Source organism: Coffea arabica, chromosome 11c, assembly GCF_036785885.1.
Source record: "Coffea arabica cultivar ET-39 chromosome 11c, Coffea Arabica ET-39 HiFi, whole genome shotgun sequence".
Lineage (NCBI taxonomy): Eukaryota > Viridiplantae > Streptophyta > Magnoliopsida > Gentianales > Rubiaceae > Coffea > Coffea arabica.
The window spans coordinates 1,993,656-2,008,465 of NC_092330.1; the positions used below are offsets into that span (position 1 = coordinate 1,993,656).

Consider the following 14,810-nt stretch of genomic DNA (forward strand, 5'->3'; position numbering starts at 1 on the left):
GCAGTTATATTTTAATTTTCCTAAAATACCCTTATTCAATGTAAACTGTGTGAAAAAAGAAACAGGACTATAAAAGTGGGACGAAGGGAGTACTTTTTCTTAAACTGTGTGAAAAAAGAAACAGGACTATGAAAGTGAGACGGAGGGAGTAACAAATAACATTGAATCATTTGATCATATTTCCTCGGGATCGTAAAAAGTAAGAATACAAAACACACGTGCTCTGGATCATTCATTGATTATTTGGCGGTTTTGGTGACATTAATAGTTCTAGTTGTCAGCTCACCTTAAGCTCTGGACCAAGCCATAAATCACAATCATGATCCGTGTTGTAGTACAGGACCCATGACTCAGGCCCCAGAACAATTTTGTAATGAGATTTACAAACAGATGAAAAGGTCATTCAAATACAATCAACCAAATACATATTCCAGCAAATTTTATACACAGAGATTGCCCTATAAACCAAAACTTTAGTTTACATGCAAATATGTATATAATTAATAGTCAGTTCTACTACTGTTTGAATCCCTAACTGACATGGCAAGTAGGGGTGGGGGTCCTAGAGAGTTTACATGCTTATAACCCCCTTCTTCCTGTCAATCTAATTAAGCTATTAAACTAGGATGGGATCAGTTGAACAGTAGATCATCTATGACTTAGGTTCACAGTACTTTATGTGATGGTCCAAACTTCTTTGTACATCTTCTGGACCAGATCAGTCCATGAAAGTTGACCAACTTTTGCATTAGAGAACCTGCAAGTTCATGGAGCTGAACTGGTGAGGGCACTAAATATCTGCAATCAGCAAACAATTCTGGCAAATTGAACACACTATATGCAACAACCAAAGTCACCGAGGTACATAGGTCATGCAACAGAATGATATCCATGACATATAAACTAATGGGTGAATGAGGGTTCAATATATTGACAAAGACTTGGTATTTCCTGCATTTAACACGGGACATCAATTGTTTCTGCTTTCAAAAACCAACAACGTAAAACATATCTAGACAAGGGAAGCACAGTAAACAAGCTCTGTGGACATGCATTTCACGATGCACTGGATGAATTTTGCAGAGAAATGAACAGTAAGAAACGAATAACACATAACTCGAAACAACTATAACAGCTTTATATTAAGTTTATATTCTCCCCTCAATTCTGTGTTAGCCTCTGCAGGTTTGTGATTATCAAAATAAGATATGTAACGTAATCTCCCTTTTTTAAATTTGGTACAAACGAGTAATAGCAAGAATGTCCTTTACTGCAGAGACATTCATTGAGGTGTAAACAAGCAAATGGACTCATCTCTGCAACATAATAAGTAATGCCAGCAGGAATTAGTCCAAATAACATGTAGCACGCAGCTCATAAAATCTTATTTCCTTCGATTAAGACAATGTCATTCACCCACAACAAAAGACAAATGAATATGTTTGTGCATCAAGAATCAAGCTATTTTCTTATTGATGAAACTTACCAATCAGGTCAGTTTGGAATATAGTCAAAATTAAAACCTAATTATTTGCTACAGCAGTCAATAAATTGGCAAAGCTAATTGCTCAGAACTAGGTCTTACTATGTGTTGCTTAACAGCTTGGTTGCCAATTGCCTGTTCTGCGCATCTCCGCAGCATTACTCGTACTTGCTTCAGAGGATGACTCCATCAAAGCATGTATCTGAGTCAAAATTCCATTAAATAAAGCAAAGTATTATAGGTACGTCAAAAGGAGGACAGGTAATAGGTAATCAGGAAAATCCCTACTCACCACCTCCATACGTTTTCTGTGAGCATCACTTGGTGGCTGCAATACATATCAAATGGAAATGAATATTAATTAACACTGCTCTGAGATGATTTAAAAAACAACAAAGTTCATATCTTTAGCATCTGAAACCCCATCAACAGCATCATAAATCCTACAAGCCATAAATTAGCAATCTGTCCATGTGTGCGGCGAGAGAGAGAGAGAGAGAGAGAGAGAGAGAGGGAGGGAGGGAGATGAAAATGTCAGCCATACAAAGGGGGAAAAAGGAAAACGGGTTAGTGTAATTAAACAAAAAAACCTTTGCACAGAAATGGTATTTCCAAATTAACTTCTTAGCAGTCCATTTAAAGCTTAGGACACCATCCCAAACCAAGTTTGCCTGTAACTAAAATTCATATACTTAGCACCCATGGAATTTATTAAAAAAAAAAAACTCTTGCAAACAAATATATACATAAATACTTACATGGTTCTGTTGATGTTTCTTCTCTTCACTAGAGAAACCAGGGATAGTCAATTTGTAGTTCTTCTCTGCAAAAATATCATTGTTATAACCATGAAACAAAATCCAATTATCCAACTTCCATCTGAGGCGAGCAGCTAAAATCATGCTTAGGATATCATCATATATATAAGATCCTCATTCTTCTATTGCATACTGAGCTAAACGCATCAACATAGTAATCCACCGAGCAATGAATTACCAGATCTAATCTCAAGATGAAAAATGAATTATGAACTCATTGTATTACCTAGATCTATCAACAAAAGACGATGAATATTGGTCCCAGTCTATTTATCCAATAGAGTCAAATATGAACCAGAAGTAATTTAACAGTTGGGCCATATAGAAGTCGGTATCTTACGCTCGGTAATAAATTTCATTTCTCTAATAAGATAACATAAGAAATAATGCCATTCAGGGGAGAGGAAAACAAAGCTATTAACTGATGCAAAACAGACCTAGATGCAGCAATACATCCTTGGCTTCCAGAGTTGATGATTTCCGATGCTTTGCCAAGCCGCAAGCGAATGAAGTCACCTGCAAAATGTAAGCAAAGAAAAAGTTCAGTAAACAATCTCAAAGACTACTGATCATTTTGCAATGTGAATTATTAAGAATAGTCCAAGAATGGTGGTAAAAAACCACAACCTGGTTTACTCTTTCAACATGTAATCAAAGTAAAAAGGAATATGCTAATTCTGATAGCACATTAAAGAATCAAAATGCTGGTCTTCAACTTCAACCTCAGCCACAAACAAGGTTCAATAATGTGAAGAGAAGGTCAAATTGTGACAAAATGATGAAAGAGTCAAACAGGAAAAAGCAGGGAAATGTAAATTGTGCCAGAACTGAAATTCAGTTATTTAGACAATCATAATATCCCCATAATATAAGTTAAGACAGAATGCAGCAACCCCTGGTCACAACTAGGATACACTGAATGTGCTAAATAATTCAAATATCTACCATAAATTCTTGCATAACATTGAATTCTTAAACCAAAAAATAGCCATGTGCTCTCAACCAGTGTATATTGCTTTTATCATGTCATCAACCAAGTATTACTTCATATATCAATGGTTCTGGATGTCTATGATCACAAAACATGGTAACATGCCATTGAAATTGGAAGATATGCTTGCAACTATCAAGTCAAGGAAGTATAAAGCTAGCATCAATGTTGCCAACCAAGATAATACCATCAGATGACAATATCGGTCACTCCATTGTAGACAATGAGATTCGAAGAATTTTAAAGAGAATGGACCTTAAAGATGTCGTCAGATCACTATCAAATACCAAATTCAAGTGAAAGATCTCTAACATTTACCCCAAACTCAGGTGATAGGAACAAAGATTCACAGAAAGAGATTGGCAATGCTCTGCCTGGAAGACAGTGTAAATGTAAGATTGAATGATAATTAGTTATCATAGTTTCAAAGCCTAACCGAGTCAATAAAGTCATCAGCAACTTGCAAAAGAAGGTCTTCAACTTCAGGATCCAGCTTTCCTTGTGGATCTACCTGAAAATACACAGGAGATATTAGATAACTCAAGAGATAAATATTATGTAAAAATTTTCTCGGCATAATCGAAATCTATATCATAAAACTTCACTTATGGAATTAAAATATCTCTTCCCACGTAAAACTTTCCCATAACAACCATAAGCTATTCTGCCAAACAAAATATTTCTTTCTTTGCCCTTTTTTTACCTACCTTTCTCAAATCCCAAAAATGGGAATGTCAAAAAACGAGATATAAGGACAGACCTGTGAAACTAAGTCCTGTATCCTTCTCTTGCCCAGTAGTTGATTGCTTGCTTCAGTACCTTGACTCGAGCTTCCCCCTGGTGTAGTTGTTCCAGATGTAGTAGCATCAGGCTGTGACCCAGTCAAACTAAGAGACTTCTGTCCTGCAGAGGCTACCATCCTGGGAGACTGCTGCTGCTGATGCAAAGCTGATTGTAGTTGTTGCTGCTGCGGCTGCAGTTGTTGATTCTGCTGCTGCTGTTGCTGTTGCTGCTGTGGCTGTGGCTGTGGCTGTGGCTGTGGCTGCTGCTGTTGTTGCTGTTGGGTTGACTGTGTCTGTTGTTGGTGCTGATGGATCTGAGAATGCCCAATCTGTGGCTGCTGTTGAACCATATGTGCTAACTGCTGCGGCAATGCCATAGAATTCTGGTGCAACTGTGAGGATAGCTGTTGCTGCGAAAGGAACTGTTGCCTCTGCTGTTGAAGACGATATGAAGGAGAATTAGGAGATGGCATTTGCTTCAACCACTGCTGTTGTGATATACTATTCTGCATCAAAGCTGGCTGTCCATTCTGAGCCAACGCAGATAATTGGGCATTCATTAATGACGTCCTTGGGACCCCCTGAGTCTGTAATTTCTAGAGAAAAACATTGAATCAGAAAAGTGCAGATGAGCCAAAGACCAGTACAGCAAAAGAAGGTGACAAAGAATACATAAATCATTAAATGCCCTGACCATGAAATAAGCAGGTTTTGTAAAGAACTAAGATGAAAACAATTATAGGTATTAATGGGAATAATGAAGTCAATAAACAGCAACCTATTCAAGCCCAAAGCATTGTCATTTACTTCTCAAAGAGGCTGAGAGACGAATCATCAACCGCCACATGGAAAGTATAAAAGTGCTAATTGCTACAGGTAACGGAAGAATTCGCTAAATGCCAAGTTAAAGTATTTTTCTAACCAGAACATGTTGCACAACTATCTGAGCCCCATATTTCTACTTTTCAGAATTTACTATGATTACATAATCTTATTTCTGATCAAACATCCATGAAATTAACATCCTAATAAGATCTAATTAAATTCAACACCATACAATCAGACATTTCCCAGGTACCGAAACTTAAGGTCTAGAAATTCTCCTCATCTATAGGCAGAATGCAATGTTTACAACATTCAACCTCTGAGTCATCATGAATTAGTCTAACCCTTAGCGAATAGCTAAGCCACATCATGTCCAGTTAACAGTCTTCTTTAATAATTAATTTCTTACCAGAAGAATGGACAAGCATTACAAGCATAAGAAAAACATCAACAATCCCTTCCGCCACCCCCGCCCACCACCACCCCTTCCAAAGAAAATCAAATCAGTTGCCAGGGCAGTAGGAGAAATCTTATATGTAACAATCTAATACCTGATAATATCTACTTTCCTGAAAAAGATGAACACGAGTATGAGGGCGACCATTTCAGAACGGATGCCAAGAGTTGGGCCTGCAATAAATCTACCCCATCCTAGTCTTCTATGAAGGCCCAAGCTGTGAAGGGCTCTAGCAACTATCAAATCATGATTTCTCTTCTGAATGGGGCTGCTATGACACAATCACAAAAATGGCAGATTCATAGTGAAGATTACCTTTTTAAATCAGATATCCAGTTAAACTAAACCTATTTGGAGAATTGAAAAGGCAACAGGACCAAGTAGACGTCTCCCTCAAAGCTCCACACCACCAAGAGAAGGAGACAACCTATGCAATACATACACACATACATACACATATACATACATACATATATATATATATATATATATATATATAAAAGGAATAAAATGGTCCACAGGGTCTAAAATGTTTTGAAAGTATGTGTATCAGAAGAATGACTAAAATACCCAGGATAAAGTGAAACTCAGCTCTAAAGAAAAAAAGCAAAAGAGCATTCACGCCATAAACTAATACGTTACATAGGCTAATTTATTACCCTCCACTACACACCCCCTACCCCACCTGGAAAAGAGAGAGAGCGAGAGAGAGAGAGAGAGAAAAAAAAGGCAAAAGTATTGCAAAACTGATCTGAACATCAAAGGACACTAGGTAGAATGAATGACAAATGATTTCATAGTAGACACACTAGAAGAGTTACGAGCATTAATAAAATAAATAAATGGACCACCAACAACCCCTCAGGCCACCCCGAGCCCCTTCCAAAGAAAGAAAAGAAAAGAAAAAGGCCAGAACTGCAGGAGAAACCTTATACATAACGCTCTAATACCTGATAATATCTACTTTCCTAAAAAAGATCAACATAAATATGAGGGTGACCATTTCCGAAATTATGCCAAGAGTTGAGCTGCAATATATGTAACCCAGCCTAGTTTTCTAAGAAGGTCCAAGCTGCGAAGAGTTCTAGCAACAATCAAATCATGATTTCCCTTCTGAAGGGGGCTGAGTTGACACAATCAAAAAAGTGGCTGATTCATAGTTAAGATTACCATTTTAGATCATATCTCTAGCTAATCTAGACTTATTTGGAGAATCAATAGTGCAGTGGGACCAAGTAGATGTCTACATAAAAGTTCCACACCACCAAGAGAAGGAGATGACCTATGCAAAAATATATAAAGGAAAAAAAATGGTCTACAGGATCTAAAATGTTAAAAAGTACGTGTACCATAAGAGTGACTAAAATACCCAAAATCAAAGTGAAACTCAGCCCTAAAGATGAAAAGCAAAAGAGCTTTAATGCCATAAAACTAATACGTTGCACAACTAATTTATTACCCACACAACCCCCCCCCCCCCCCCAAAAAACAAAAAAATTGAAACTTTTGTGAAACTGAGCTGAAAGTCAATGTGACATCAGATAGAATAAATGACAAATGATTTGATAGTAGTCACAATAGCAGAGTTACAAATATAAGAAAATCACCAACAAACCCTCCTTCGGGCCCTGCAACCCACACTACCTTTCAAAGAAAGGGAAAACAAAAGGAAAAAAGAAAAGAAAAAAGGGCCAGGACAGCAGGAAAAATCTTATGTATCACATTCTAATACTTGACAATATCTACTTTCCCAAAAGAGATGAACATGAGTATGAGAGCGACCATCAAAGAACTAATACCAAGAGTTGGGCCAGCAATAAATCTTCCCCAGCCTAGTTTCCTAAGAAGGCCCAAGCTGAAAAGAGTTCTAGCCACAATCAAATCACGATTTCTCTTCTGAATGTGGCTGATATATAAAAATCAGAAAAGTGGCAGACTCATAATTAAATTACCTTTTTAGATCATATATCCAGTTAACCTAGACCTCCTTGAAGATTTGAAAAGGAACAGGACCAAGTAGATGTCCCCTTAAAAGTTTCACACCACCAAGAAAAGGAGACGACCTACGCAAAACTATATAAAGGGAAAAAATGGTCTGCAGGAGCTAAAATTTTTAAAAAGTAGTGTATCAGAAGAATGATTAAAATAGCCAAAATCAAACCGAAACTCAGCTCTTAAGAAGAAAATGAAAACAGCATTGACGCCATAAAACTAATACATTACACAAACTAATTAATTACGCTCCCCCACCCCCCAACCAAAAAAAAAATCAAAGAGAAAAGAATGAGAAATTGAGCAGAAAGTCAAAGCGACCCAGGTAGAATAAGTGACAAGTAATTCAATGGTAGTCATAACAAAGAGTGCCAAGACAAACGTTAAGAAGATTGAGGTAATTTATGACAATGACAGGAAGATGCCTTATTGATGGACTATAGATATGCCGAACTAACTCCTAGTCCAATTATCGCTCATTTAAAAAATTTACTTTTACTGCAGAAGTACCTCTAGTCTAACCTGACTGATAGCAAGTTGACTTTGCGGTGACAAATGCTGCCTCAGGCCCTGGTTTATCCTCTGTTGAGCATATGCCGTCGGTCCATTGGCCCTAAGTTGAGAGATGGGACCCATCATCCCCATGGCCTGCATTCCTGGCAAAGCTTGCCCAGTTGAACTCCCAGGATGGAGTTGAGACCCTTGCATCATACCAGCCTTCTGCCGTGGCTGCATCCCAATTCAGTTTGTTTCAGAAATATCAACACAAAAAAATTAAAATAAAAGATATAAACAAAAACTCTTCTATGTGTTGACTCTCCATCAATATGAACTAATGTACAACCTAAGTTTGGATCCAAGGGCTCAAAGTCCTGTCTTTGCACCTAAATCTTAATTCCAAAATGTAAATTAACCATTCAAATCAAGGGTCTCGTAATGGTTGGTTCTCAATCAATACACACGAAACTCCATGCTAAGACTGCATGTAGGGGCTCAAAATACATTGAATTATTGAAAATACATCGTAAACCATACTAATAAAGGATCTCCTAGGAAAATACACTAACTACATACTAAGACTAACTCTACAGGCTCAAAATCCAACCTTTGGAAGTAAATTGAAAACTAAAAAGAAACTATCTAAAAGCTCTAAATAACATTTCAATTAAACAGGCATTGTATACCGAAGTCAAAAACGGGGACTGTAAATCGAACTGGGCAGCAGCAGCTGCAGCTTGACCAGAAAGCATTGGAAGGTGGCCAGTCTGTCCCATCAATGCGGACCTTGATAAGTTCCCACTGCCCATCTGAGCCATCTGCCCCATCTGTTGCTGCTGTTGTTGCTGCTGCTGTTGCTGCTGCTGCTGTTGCTGCTGTTGTTGCTGCTGCTGAAGCGCGTTGCCACCAAAATTCATCTGCCCATAAATCCCCGCCTGTTGTCTCATCATCCCAAGCTGCTGCTGCTGCTGCATTTGGCTCAGCCTCGCCATCGACGGGGACCTCTGCAAACTCTGCTGCATCTGGAAATTCGCCACCGCAGCAGCAGCCATCAAATTATTCGCACCATTGCTGTTATTATTACCTGCATTACCACTACTCTGTTGCTGAATTTGCTGCTGCTGTTGCTGAAGCTGCTGAATTTGCTGCTGCTGCTGCTGCTGGGATTGCACCAATTGCTGCTGCTGCTGTACCTGGATCGGCTGCTGCTGCTGCTGTTGCTGCACCAATTGCTGCTGCTGGGACGAATTTAATGGGATTTGCGGGGGAAGATCCACCGAAGACGGCGTTGCTGAAGGAGAAGGCTGCATTAAATTGGAGGAAGAAGATGGTGTCCCCACAACAACTGCCGCTGAAGCCGATGACGATGATTGAAGTTGTGGGTTTGTGGGTTCGATCAATTGATTATTGGATTGAATTGGGTTCGGCGACGGAGATGAAATGTCCGCCATTTTCATCTAAATTTTGAGTTTATTGGGGGTAATTTACAGATGAATGGTAGGAAATTATTAGGGTTTATTTTGGGGGAATTGGGACGAAAATCTGGAGAATTTATTGGGGGTTTGCTAAAAGAACAAAGGGAAATTTTAGAGTTGAGTTTTGTAAATTGTGAATTGGGTTTTGGAGGTGGGAGTATGGGATGCTACTCCACGCCGGCCAAAGAGGGATCAAGGTGTGTTTTTGTACTTGGTACTGTCTGCTTATGTACAAGTTCCATAGCAGAAGCCAGAAAGAAAGAGGGAGACGGACTTCAAAAGAATTGGTAGCAGTTTATGTTGAAGTTGAACTCAAAAAATGACATTCTTTTATTTTGATTTAGAAGGAAATAAAGGCATGAAATTAGGAGAATCAAACTATTCAATTTTCAGTGCTCTTTCTCCAATTTTCAGTGCTCTTTCTCAAAATTAAGGGGGCCAAACCAAACGAGACTAATCTGGACACGTCAGGCAGTGTTAAAACTTGTTTTTTTATTTTAACGACTTTGAGATTATGTTGAAATTTAACTTATTTATATAAGATAAGACGTTGATTCTAATTTTTATTTCATAAGTCACTCAAAATTGTCAAGGATTTAGGTATAAAATTTTTTATTTTTCATGCTTCACTATCTCTACTATTCTTGCCAACATCGAGGCGCAATCACTAGCAAATTTTCTTGACTATTGTCGCCAACTTCGAGAGCCAATCATTGTCAAATTCTCTGATTTTTTTATTTTTTTTATCAACTTGGAGAGGATCACCTTGATTTGTGACGTATATAAATACATATATGTGTGTGTACTTGGTTGAATTAATGTTTCAACATACGTTGAAAATAGATTTTTAGTACAAAAATTGTATTTAGTTTGTTTATATACAAGACTTCTTATTAGGTCTCAGAGAATATATTGGAAATGTAAATATAAAATCTTCAAAGGGATATGTACTAAAGATATCCCCTCATCTTTTAAGGTGTGAGGTTTATTTTGATTGTTCTTTTGCAATTGTGAGAACTCAAAAATTTTATTTATATATATTTATTTAAGTGTTTAAATCATTTAATTATTTCTTTAATTATTTATTCACATGTTTAGTTTCTTATCTTTTCTCAACTTATTCGTTTTAAATCATTTTTTATTTTTCCTTCTTTTTTTTTCTATTAGTAATTGCTTAGTAATTTAATCACTAGTTGAAATAATAAAAATCTTTTATGCGCACGTTTTAGCGTAGTTGCATTAAATTCTACTGAGACGTACTAGTGCGACCAACTAACAAAACATGATCATAACCATGAGAGTGTAGTAAGATTTGAACCTTGAAGGAGAGTGACAAGACTTAAGAGTTGAACCCTATTTTCTCATTATTCATAGTTGACTTTGATTTGCTTGTAAAACCAAACAAACTCTCCATTTCTCTCATCACTCTTTCTCTTCTTTTTCCACTCCCCTTGCCCGAACCTTGAGAGGTAGAGAAAGAGAGAGTTGGCTGCAATTTCTTCCACCCTTTTTTCTTTGATCAAACCCTTAGATAATCATTAAGATTTTTCCTTCATCTCCTCTTCATTTTCCCTTGCTTGTTGGCCGGCTCCTTGGGGCAAAAGAGGAGGAAGAAAAAGCTTTGCATCTTGCCAATCAACTTTTGTTCTAAGTAAGATCTTCATCCTAACATCATTCCCCTTGTGGAGTTGAAAGGGTGGTTTTGATGTGTAGTTTGTCTTGTGATTTTTTTTTTCGTTGGAAGTTTGGAGGAAATGGTTGCTATATACATTGCTAAAGCTGCTTAAGTTATAGTTGAAAAATTGCTTTAATTACTTGCTTAGATGTTGATTCATGTATGTGAGACTGATTTCAGCAAAACAGTTTGAGTTTTAAATGGTGAAATTGTAGTTTGCTTCAAGATATGTTAGTTGTTGAACTTTCACAGTAGTCACCGCATAGACTTAGGGAAACTATCGTACCTTGATGTGGAAAAATTCAAATTGAGTTTTGCTTATTGTGTTTAAAACTGGATTCAGAGTGCTTTCTACCGTGAAAATTTCAGAATTTTTTTCAATTACTATGAATATTTATGATTTTCCAACATTTACTAAATTTTCACACCTGCTCTGTTTTTCTACCTGATGAAGCAGCAATTTGAGACTAAAATTTGACTAATTTGTGGATAGAATCTTACAAATGTGTATTCTGGGAAATTGTAGTCCTTTGAGTTTATTTTCCAACGGTGTAAAGTTTATAAATTTTCGACTTAAGAAACTTGTGATACGATTTTTCAAACAGTATCGCTCAAAATTGGAGAAAATTCTGTTTTCTAAAGTTGTTCTTGCTTCCATTTCCAACTTTAAGTTGGAGTTGTTAAACCATTTTGAACTTGGTTTTATAATTGGAATTGAGGTTTTCTCACAGTTTTATGCCTTTGAGTTGAATAGTGATTGTTGATTGTTCGAAACCGAGTTTCTCTACTATCCCTTAGTCATTATTTGAATAGCACGTGGCATGAAATTCTTATTTGATGGTGCTAAAGGTTTAGTATAGGATGGTAGAACTTATTAAAAAAAATTTTAACTATAACTTAGTACTTGGATAGTGAATTTGTGGGTTTTAGACCACTATGCCTTGTTAACCCCTAAATCACTACTTTACGTGAATTTTCACTTAAAACTAGGGTATTTTAAAGAACAAGTGACTTTTCTTCCCGAGTCGCTTATTGAACGTTTTGATAAGAGTAAATGTTATTATATCATCTTACTATATTCTTGCCTTATTTGTTTTTTTCGTTTAAATTTGTATTTTTGACTTTATCGTCAAAAGTTTTCCCTTATGGTTTAAACAAGAATAGGTGATACTTTTGACTAAAAGCTTGCACTTGGGGGGAGGGGGGGAGGGTTTACTCAAATGTTTGTAGTTCACTTATCCTATGTATTTGATCACAAGTTTTGAAAGCAAACCCGCGGACCCTTTCACCAAGAAAAAATTAACTTTTCTCCACACGGTGAGTGTTTAAGTGCGTGTTGCACTTCATACTTGCTTGACATGCGTGTATCCAGTAAAATTGCTTGTTATTGAACTGTTTGATATTTGACTTAGGTGAGCATGTACTTTAACTTGCTCAACCCTTTTCTTGCTTGCACTTGTCCTGTTAGTCATTTGCGCTGTTGTCCCATAGACTCTTTATTATGAATTATTATTCTATGACTATTTGATTGGTTGGTTGGGCTGTTATCTCACCAACACAACTGCATGTTGGGAATTCCAAAACCCTGTTAACTAGTTAGTCGAGTCGAGTTGGTAAGGATCTGGTAGATTAGATAAGGAACCTTGGGTCTACTATTTTGTCGAGTGGAGTAATATCTCCTCAACTAATTGGTATGCTCGAATATTACCATCACTGTTTATTGTGGGGTGCGGGAATTGAAGTAAAACGGTGTTATTGGTTTGATAAACGTTGATGGAATGTCAACCACTTGCGAGATATCCGAGCTACATGGATCTGGCTTTTGGAAGCCCTTGTATTATTGAATTGGATTGTTACTTTTCAACTTGCGCTCCAAGTATTTGTTTTATTCTTTCTTGAATTAGTGTTAAATTAAATGTTCTTGTTGGTTTGACTGTATGATTTTCTTAGAACCTCATTGGGCGAAAACTCACTGTATGTTTGTTTTCCTTAACAGGGAAAAAAGTGTTAGCACCCTAAGAGAAGTGAGCGTGCCAGCACTTGGTATATTTTGTATTTCGTACTTTTGGACTGTAAGCTGAACCTTGAATTATGTATTAAGATATTTTGGAGATGAACGCTTCAACTTGTAATAGTTAGTATTTATTGGTGATCTTGAATGATTTACTCGTACTTCTTGTCTTGAAATGTTAACGAGTCCTGGCGAGAGTTGGGCAGGTGGCCCGCCGACCACTCTGGTTCGCCTTGCAGTTGTTAGAGGGTACATTGAAAATAGAAGAATGAGCTACTGTGGGTGGTGTTTGAGCAAGGAAGTGTTTAATTTGCTGAGTTTATCGTTGTAAAGAAAATGTCCACATGAAGAATGGGATAAAACATCAATAAACAAAGTTCTCATGCTAAATGTTGAAGAAAGAAACACGGTCCAATGAAGATGCCTTCTCAGATACAGCTAAGTTCATTCATTTTCCATGATAGAATACACATAAAAACTGTTATATACACCATGAGAATTGCTTTTCCACACCATACTTATCAAAGATTTAGGACAGTGCAGGTGGAACTTGATTCAGGAACAGAGGCCAATATCTCTTCAAATTGCATCTGGTGCTCAGCCACAGAAACATTGCAATCATCTGCAAACTGCCTTCTGCGGATTGTAACCGTTATTGTGTTGTTTTCCGTTGTCAAAGTAATCGAAGGTGTCTTGTCAACATGTATGAAGTGAACGGCAAATCTTGGAACTTTCTAATGTTACGTCAGGCAAAGTCAAGATTGTTGCAAAATATAGATGTTCATAAGGGAAAAAATACAATTTGAACTTACAGAGTTATGTCGATTGTGTTTCTTAACAACTTGATAGAAGCATACGCCTTCAGTTAAACTTTGCACAAAATCTGCTTTCGTGGATGATTATACCCGTCATTGTATTATTCTCAAATTCCTGTTGACTGGAAAGTAGATTATATATGTCTGAGGTAAATAAGTTTAAAAAAAAAGAAATGAATTAGTAAAACCGAATACAACAAGTCTAACTTTCTGAGTCAAGGATGATTGTAGATGTAGAACATTAGGTATTGGAATTGTCCATGGCATGTATCCTTGTTTCTTGTCCTCTGAGAAGTGGATCAAATCAAAAAATCAAACTTCCAGAATGATAGAGCAAGAAAAGATAATTTTCTTTTAGGATGTTGCTACGACAAATCTCTTGTCATCCTTCCCCAAACCATTGTCAGTCAAGTTTGATTGACTACACTGGTGTTTAATTAGAATGACTCAAAATTGAGTAGGTAACAACTGCAGTTTACACCAAAATGTAAGTATGCTGACAGCTGAAATAACATGCTCACTTCTAATAATGGTAATGAATTTCTGCAGAATCAAAGTACTTATTTTGTTCTACTAAATCTAAATAAGAACCAGCAAGCTTTGAAATTGATATTTCTTGCTGACCAACTGGATTATCCAACACTTTCAATGGCCTCCATTTTTCTCAGCTAAAACTGAAGATTCAGTGCCTACTTATGTATCCGTGTAGGAGCAACTTCTTCATCTTGTATATATGGAAGAACTTTGAAATATGTAAGATTGAATTGGTTAGTTGTGGCAGTGTTTAGTAGATAGCGTGATGATATTAAGTGCTTCAATTAATATTTGCAGGTGCACTGTTGGTTATAGAGAAAGCAAGTCTAGAGACTTTAAAACTAATCTGCTATTTAATAGAACGATCTGTAGTATACTTGGTCATTGGAAAAGAAGTATTTGGTAATCACAAATGTATATGTCAATGTTCCCTTCATTTCTAGAAATTCTACAT

At 36.9% G+C, this 14,810-nt stretch overlaps 1 protein-coding gene and 1 long non-coding RNA gene across 5 annotated transcripts; one reads left to right on the forward strand and one right to left on the reverse strand.

Annotated features, from left to right (window-relative positions):
- Positions 1–389: 389 nt before the first annotated feature.
- On the reverse strand, positions 390–9,800 carry LOC113716841 (transcription initiation factor TFIID subunit 12b-like). 4 transcript variants are annotated; one of them, XM_027241338.2, is made up of 9 exons: positions 8,533–9,800; positions 7,859–8,077; positions 4,053–4,661; positions 3,729–3,803; positions 2,739–2,817; positions 2,242–2,306; positions 1,776–1,811; positions 1,586–1,685; positions 390–757 (listed from the first exon to the last, which is right to left on the reverse strand). In XM_027241338.2, the coding sequence occupies exons 1-8, from the start codon at positions 9,301–9,303 to the stop codon at positions 1,596–1,598; spliced, it is 1,944 nt and encodes a 647-aa protein (XP_027097139.1). In that variant the 5' UTR covers positions 9,304–9,800; the 3' UTR covers positions 390–757; positions 1,586–1,595. The 4 variants fall into 4 exon arrangements, with proteins under 4 accessions (XP_027097139.1, XP_027097138.1, XP_027097141.1 ...); XM_027241337.2 differs by having other exon boundaries at positions 4,053–4,670; positions 8,533–9,799; XM_027241340.2 differs by having other exon boundaries at positions 7,871–8,077; positions 8,533–9,798.
- A 965-nt stretch (positions 9,801–10,765) lies between these two features.
- On the forward strand, positions 10,766–13,826 carry LOC140016410 (uncharacterized). Its single transcript, XR_011822808.1, has 2 exons — positions 10,766–10,972; positions 12,993–13,826. It is a non-coding gene; the product is annotated as an uncharacterized lncRNA (long non-coding RNA).
- The last annotated feature ends 984 nt before the right edge of the window (positions 13,827–14,810 follow it).